This window comes from Gekko japonicus, unplaced genomic scaffold (assembly GCF_001447785.1).
Source record: "Gekko japonicus isolate JY-2015 unplaced genomic scaffold, Gekko_japonicus_V1.1 scaffold892, whole genome shotgun sequence".
In the NCBI taxonomy this organism is placed as follows: domain Eukaryota; kingdom Metazoa; phylum Chordata; class Lepidosauria; order Squamata; family Gekkonidae; genus Gekko; species Gekko japonicus.
The window spans coordinates 338027-344269 of NW_015174869.1; the positions used below are offsets into that span (position 1 = coordinate 338027).

The following is a 6243-nucleotide window of genomic DNA, read 5'->3' on the forward strand; positions in this document are numbered from 1 at the left end:
AGGACGTGGAGGACCGGGTGGACACCTTCAAGGCCTTCAGCAAGAAGATGGACGACAGCGTCCTCCAGCTGGCCAACGTGGCCTCCGAGCTGGCCCGCAAGCACGTCGGGGGCTTCCGCAAGGAGTTCCAGAAGCTGGGCAACGCCTTCCAGGCCATCAGCCACTCGTTCCACATGGACCCGCCGTACAGCCTGGACGCCCTCAACGGCGCCATCTCCCACACGGGCAAGACCTACGAGACGGTGGGGGAGATGTTCGCCGAGCAGCCCAAGAACGACCTCTTCCTCATGCTGGACACCCTCTCCTTGTACCAGGGACTCCTTTCCAACTTCCCGGATATTATCCATCTCCAGAAAGGTAAGCGCGGAGCGCGGCTCGCTTCCTGTTGCAGTCTGATGGGCGAAATCATGCAGATGTGTGCTGGGTGCCCACAAACCCATGCAACGACAAAAGAGACCAGATTAGAGAGCCCATTTGGTGTCGCGGCTAGGAGGATGGACTCTGATCGGGGAGAAGCGGGTTTGATTCCCCGCTCCTCCGCATGCAGCTGATGGTGTGACCCTTGGTCGGTTGCAAGTTCTTTCAGAGCTGTTCTCTCAAGAGCAGTCCTCGAAAGAGCTCTCTCAGCCCCTACCTACCTCACAGGCAGTGTTCCCTCAAGCTGAGTTAATATGAGCTAGCTCACAGTTTTCTAGCCTCCGACTCACACATTTCTGTCTTCGCTCAGGAAGGATGGCTCCGGAGCAAACAAATTTATGCAGGAGCCAAATCGCTCGCTCACAACTTTAATGCCAGTCGCTCACCAAGTAGAATTTTTGCTCACAAGACTCCGCAGCTTAGAGGGAGCGTTGCTCACCGGGTGTCTGTTGTGGGGAGGGGAAGGGAAAGGAGTTTGTAAGGCGCTCTGAGACTCCTTCAGGGAGTGAAGGGCGGGGTATAAAGCCAATCTCTTCTCTTCTGAGACCCATAGCAACATTTAGTGTCTGGTAATAAAAAAACCCCCAACCACTTGATTCCTTCATAGAAAAAAATATAAAGGTCGATAAGATTTCTCAGAGCAGTCTGCTCCAGAGTCTCTCAATCTTATTTCCCTCTAACAGTCTTGTATTCTCAAAAGCAGTCTGCTCCAAATTCAATCAATCCGTGTCTCTCTTTCAACACTTTTTTCCTGGATATTTAAGTGTTTCAGACCTCTGGTCTTTCCTCAGGAACCAATCCTATATAGGAGTCTTGCATTCAAACTGACCTTCAAGTTGACACTTTCATTGATCTACTTTTCTGTTAGTCTATTTGGGCAAGGTCTCCTCCCTTATTTCCAAGCCTGCTAGTGCGGCTGCCAAAGTCAAAGGGACCCAGAATATGCCTCAACAATGTAGCTGAACCAGTCTTTAGTCGAGTCGGTTCTTGGGGAGGTTGGCGAACACGAGATATTTGCCACCGGCTGCTGAGAGACGATGTCGCCGGATAATGGTCCTGCCTTATAACATCTGGCAGATCATAGGACGTGCATAATACCACAAAACAGGTTCATCTTATTATATTCTCCAAGGGGATGCTTCCTTAGAGTCAACAGCTAAAGGAAATAGTGACCAAAGAAGATGGTTCCCAAGTTTTCAGTAAAGCATAATCCCTGTTTCTGTTCACCGTACCATTTTACAATTAGGAACCTCTCACTAGAAAACAGGTACTCATTCCTCGGTTGTTTCATTTGTTAAAGTAAGGAAGGCTTCTAAATTAAGCCTTAAAGGCTGTTCAACTGAGAGCCATTTTGGTGTAGTGGTTAGGAGCGCAGACTCTAATTTGGGAGAATCAGGTTTGATTCCCCACTCCTTCCACATGCAGCTGCTGGTGGGACCTTGGGTCATTTACAAGCTCTTTCAGAGCTGTTCTCGCAAGGGCAGTTCTGGAAAGAGCTCTCTCAGCCCCACCTTCCTCATGGGGTGTCTGTTGGGGAGGGAAAGGAGATTGTAAGCCACTCTGAGACTCCTTTGAGTAGTGAAGGGCGGGGTATAAATCCAATCTCTTCTTCTTTTCTTCTCCTCTCTTCTTCATTTATGAAAACAATTAAGGCTTCTAAATTAAGCCTTCAAGTCTGTTCAATTTAGGGAGACGATTAAGGCTTCTAAATTTAGGAGCCTTAATCGCTTCCCCAAATTGAACAGATTTAGAAGCCGCTTTGGAGGAAGACGCCGCAAATGACTTGACCAGTGCTTAGCCAATAGCCGATGTCAGGATGTGAGTGATAATTTCAAGGGAAACAAACAAAAGTGTCCACACTGGTCTTCAGACTTAGGCCTCAGAGGAGGCGGGTCATCTTCGTCAGTGACATTCGTTCCCCAGCCTCTGTCAGTCTGTGATGTCACGGAACGTTCATGATCATTCCAAATGCTCAGGCGAGAGTCCTGCTTCTGTGAGTGACAGGGAAATTGTCAGTTTGGCTGGGGATTAAAGCTTCGCATAAACCGAAGGGGCAGCTTTGGCGTGCAGCTGAGGAATGGAAAGAGATCCGCAGGGACAGAGAAAATTGAGGGGCGGATAGGCCAGAGGCAAGTTGGGAGAGCACAGGAATGGGCCACAGAACGAGAAACAGAAACTCAAATGAAGGGTGGGTGACGGAGAGAAGAAGGCGGAAAAAGTTTAAAAAGAGCAGAGGAGAAAGAAAACAAACAAGAAAGGGCAAATAAGAGGAGGAGGAGATGAGTTTTACGTCTGGATAATTTCACGGTGGGCTGCTGTTGAAATTAAAACGTTGCGTTGATCTGCATGTGCCTTTGATTCGAAAAGGAGGCCTTTCTGCTTTCTGTCTCACATTTAGCAATGTTCAGAGAGAAATGTGCTCCAGATGAAAAGGCCTTCTTATTGCTCCCGACCAAATTGCTCTGGGCTGAACCTTTGGGTCTCAGGATTTGAACTAAGACCAGATCTGTTCTGCGCAGCTTCCTTCTCAGGATCTGGTCCTCACGCTCAGATCGATTCTCTTTCCACTTGGACTCAAACTGGCTGATTGAATGGGGTGGGGGGGCAGTTCGCTGATGCCAGAGAGTTGTAGATGGGAGGGCGCTGTGGGGCCCGTTTTGTGAACAAAGAGTTGCATTTCAGGATAAGAACATCAGAACTTTAAAAGCCCTGCTGGATCAGAACAGTAGTCCATCTAGTCCAGCGTCCTGTCTCACACAGTGGCAACCAGTTCCTCTGGAGGGCCAACAACAGGGCGTAGAGGCCGAGGCCTTCCTAAGAACATCAGAAGAGCCCTGCTGGATCAGACCAGTGGTCCATCTGGTCCAGCATCCTGCCTCACACAGCGGCCAACCAGTTCCTCTGGAGGTCTAACAACAGGGCATAGAGGCTGAGGCCTTTGTAAGAACATCAGAAGAGCCCTGTTGGATCAGACCAGAGGTCCATCTCGTCCAGCATCCTGCCTCACACAGGGGCCAAGCAGTTCCTCTGGAGGTCTAACAACAGGGCATAGAGGCCGAGGCCTTCCTAAGATCATCAGAAGAGCCCTGCGGGATCAGGCCAGTGGTCCATCTGGTCCAGCGTCCTGTCTCACCCAGTGGCTGACCAGTTCCTCTGGAGGGCCAATAACAGGGCATAGAGGCTGAGGCCTTCATAAGAACATCAGAAGAGCCCTGCTGGGTCAGACCAGTGTTCCATCTGGTCCAGCATCCAGTCTCACACTGTGGCTGACCAGTTCCTCTGGATGGCCAACAACAGGGCAGAGAGGTCGAGGCCTTTATAAGAACATCAGAAGAGCCCTGCTGGATAAGACCAGTGAGGGTCCATGTAGTTCAGCATCCTGTCTCACACAGCGGCCAACAGTTCCTCCTTAGGGCCAACAACAGGGCAGAGAGGCCGAGGCCTTCATAAGAACCTCAGAAGAGCCCTGCTGGATCAGACCAATGGTCCATCTAGTCCAGCATCCTGTCCCACGCAGTGTCCAGCCAATTCCTCTGGATGGCCAAAAACAGGGCACAGAGGCTGAGGCCTTCATAATAATACCAGAAGGAGCCCTGCTGGATATGAAGGTTCCCCTCAGACACCATGGCTAGGAGCCATTGAGAGACTTATCCTCCATGCATCTATCTAATCCCCTTTGAAAGCTGTTTATTCCTGTGGCCATCAATACATCCTCTGGCAGCGTATTCCACATTTTAATCACTCTCTGTATAAAATAGTATGGTGTGGTGGGGGGGAGGGTCTCCCTATGGAACGTTCCTCTGTGCATATGAATTCCCTGCAGCAAGAAAGCTAGTATTCCAGGGGCCTTATCATTAACATGCTAAAACTCTAAGTGCAAGGATATTTACCGGTAGAGAGGAGGATTCAGTGATGGGGGCTGCCACCTGCAGTCTGTGGTTGTACAGCCGACTGCCTCAGTGAGGCCGAAGGCTGGGATATGTCAGCGTCCATTGAGTTCCTTACCAATAAGGGGGTTAAGATTTTCCATGGCCCTTTCCCATTCTGTGAAGCTGCCTTATAATGAATGAGGCCAATAGTCCATCAAGGTCAGCACTGTCTACTCAGACCGGCAGCATCTCTCCAGGGTCTCAGGCAGAGAGGTCTTTGCCATCACCCGCTGCCTGGTCCTTTTCAGCTGGAGGTGCCGGGGAATGAATCTGGGACCTTCTGCGTGCCAAGGCAGAGGCTTCGCCACTGAGCCACTGTAACGCGTGAACCGGGGGTTTGTGCTTTGCCTTTCAAGTGCGCACGGTCTCAAGCAAGACCGTTTCAGTTCAGCTACCTAGCCACAGGAATGAATTTGGAGGGGGAAGGGAATGAATGTAGATTTCATTGAAACCTCTCTCACTCCACCGTTCCCTCCCCAGGAATACAGGTAAAGGTAAAGGTTCCCTTGCTCGAAAGCCAGTCGAGTCCAGCAGAGGCTTTGCCACTGAGCCACTGTAACGCGTGAACCGGGGTTCGTGCTTTGCCTTTCAAGAGTGCATGGTCTCAAGCAAGACCGTTTCAGTTCGGCTACCTAGCCACAGGAACGAATTTGGAGGGGGAAGGGAATGAATGTAGATTTCATTGAAGCCTCTCTCACTCCACCGTTCCTTCCCCAGGAATACAGGTAAAGGTTCCCTTGCTCGAAAGCCAGTTGAATCCGACTTTAGGGTTGCGGTGCTCATCTCCGTTTCCAAGCCGAAGAGCCAGCGCTGTCCGAAGAATACAAGCAGTGAATAAAACAGTAATGGATGTCTATCCTCCTGCCCAACAGCCCATGTCTCAGTGGATATTGTGTTTTCGGCGTTCTCTGTTGACCCGGGTATTGAGTTCTGCGCAATGCTCCTTCTAAGCTGTGGAGTCTCGCGAGCAAAAAAGTTGTGAGCGAGCGACCTGGCTACTGCATAAATTAGTTTGCCCTGGAGCCCTCCTTCCTGAGCTAAGACAAAAAAATGTGAGCCGGAAGCTAAAAAACTGTGAGCTAGCTCACACTAACTCAGTTTAGAGGGAACACTGCTTGGCAGTTAAAAAGGGGCCTATCCTGTGGCTGGGAGAGTTTGATGGAGTCATGGTCATTTACTCCACATTGCTTTTTTGACACATTTTAGGATATTTTCTTGGCTGCTGCATAAGTTTGCCCTGGAGCCCTCCTTCCTGAGCTAGGACAAAAACGTGTGAGCCGGAGGCAAAAAAACTGCAAGCTGGCTTACACTAACTCAGCTTAGAGGGAGCATTGGTGCCGTATGGTCTAACTTGGTGCATTCTCTCTAGCCTTCAACACAGAGAGAAGGGGGATTGGCCAGGCGTTTTTGGCAAGTTTGCCACCCATCTGGCCCGAAATGTTGGCCCCGGCATGCGCCGTGGTACGTACACAGCCTGTTTGTTCCTGGATGCATGCCACAGTTAATGCAGAAATACAAGAATGTGCACATGGGGAACGAAATCAGCTTCCAGACAAAAAACATTTTTCATGATTGTGAATGAAGGGGGAAAAGGAAGCTCCTAGTCCTCATGGCTGTGTGGGGAACATACAGCGGGGAGAATGCGGCTTTTGAGGGGAGGCAGGAGAATAAACCCAGAGCAGGGTTGGTGTAGTGGTTAGGAGCGTGGACTCCAATCTGAGAGAACCGGGTTTGATTCCCTGCCCCTCCACATGCAGCTGCTGGCATGACTTTGGGTCAGCCCCGTTCTCTCGGAGCTGTTCTCTCAAGAGCAGTTCTCGAATGAGCTCTCTCAGCCCCACCTACCTCCCAGGGTGTCTGTTGTGGGGAGGGGAAGGGAAAGGAGATGGTAAGCCAC

The 6243-nt window shown here is 50.4% G+C and overlaps 1 protein-coding gene across 1 annotated transcript in view; it reads left to right on the plus strand.

Annotated features, from left to right (window-relative positions):
- SNX33 (sorting nexin 33) overlaps nucleotides 1-6243 on the plus strand; it is a 33569-nt gene that overhangs the window by 2275 nt on the left and 25051 nt on the right. The window contains exon 3 of the mRNA XM_015424774.1: nucleotides 3-357. Coding sequence (XP_015280260.1) covers nucleotides 3-357 — 355 coding nt within the window. The remainder of the gene's footprint in view (nucleotides 1-2; nucleotides 358-6243) is intronic.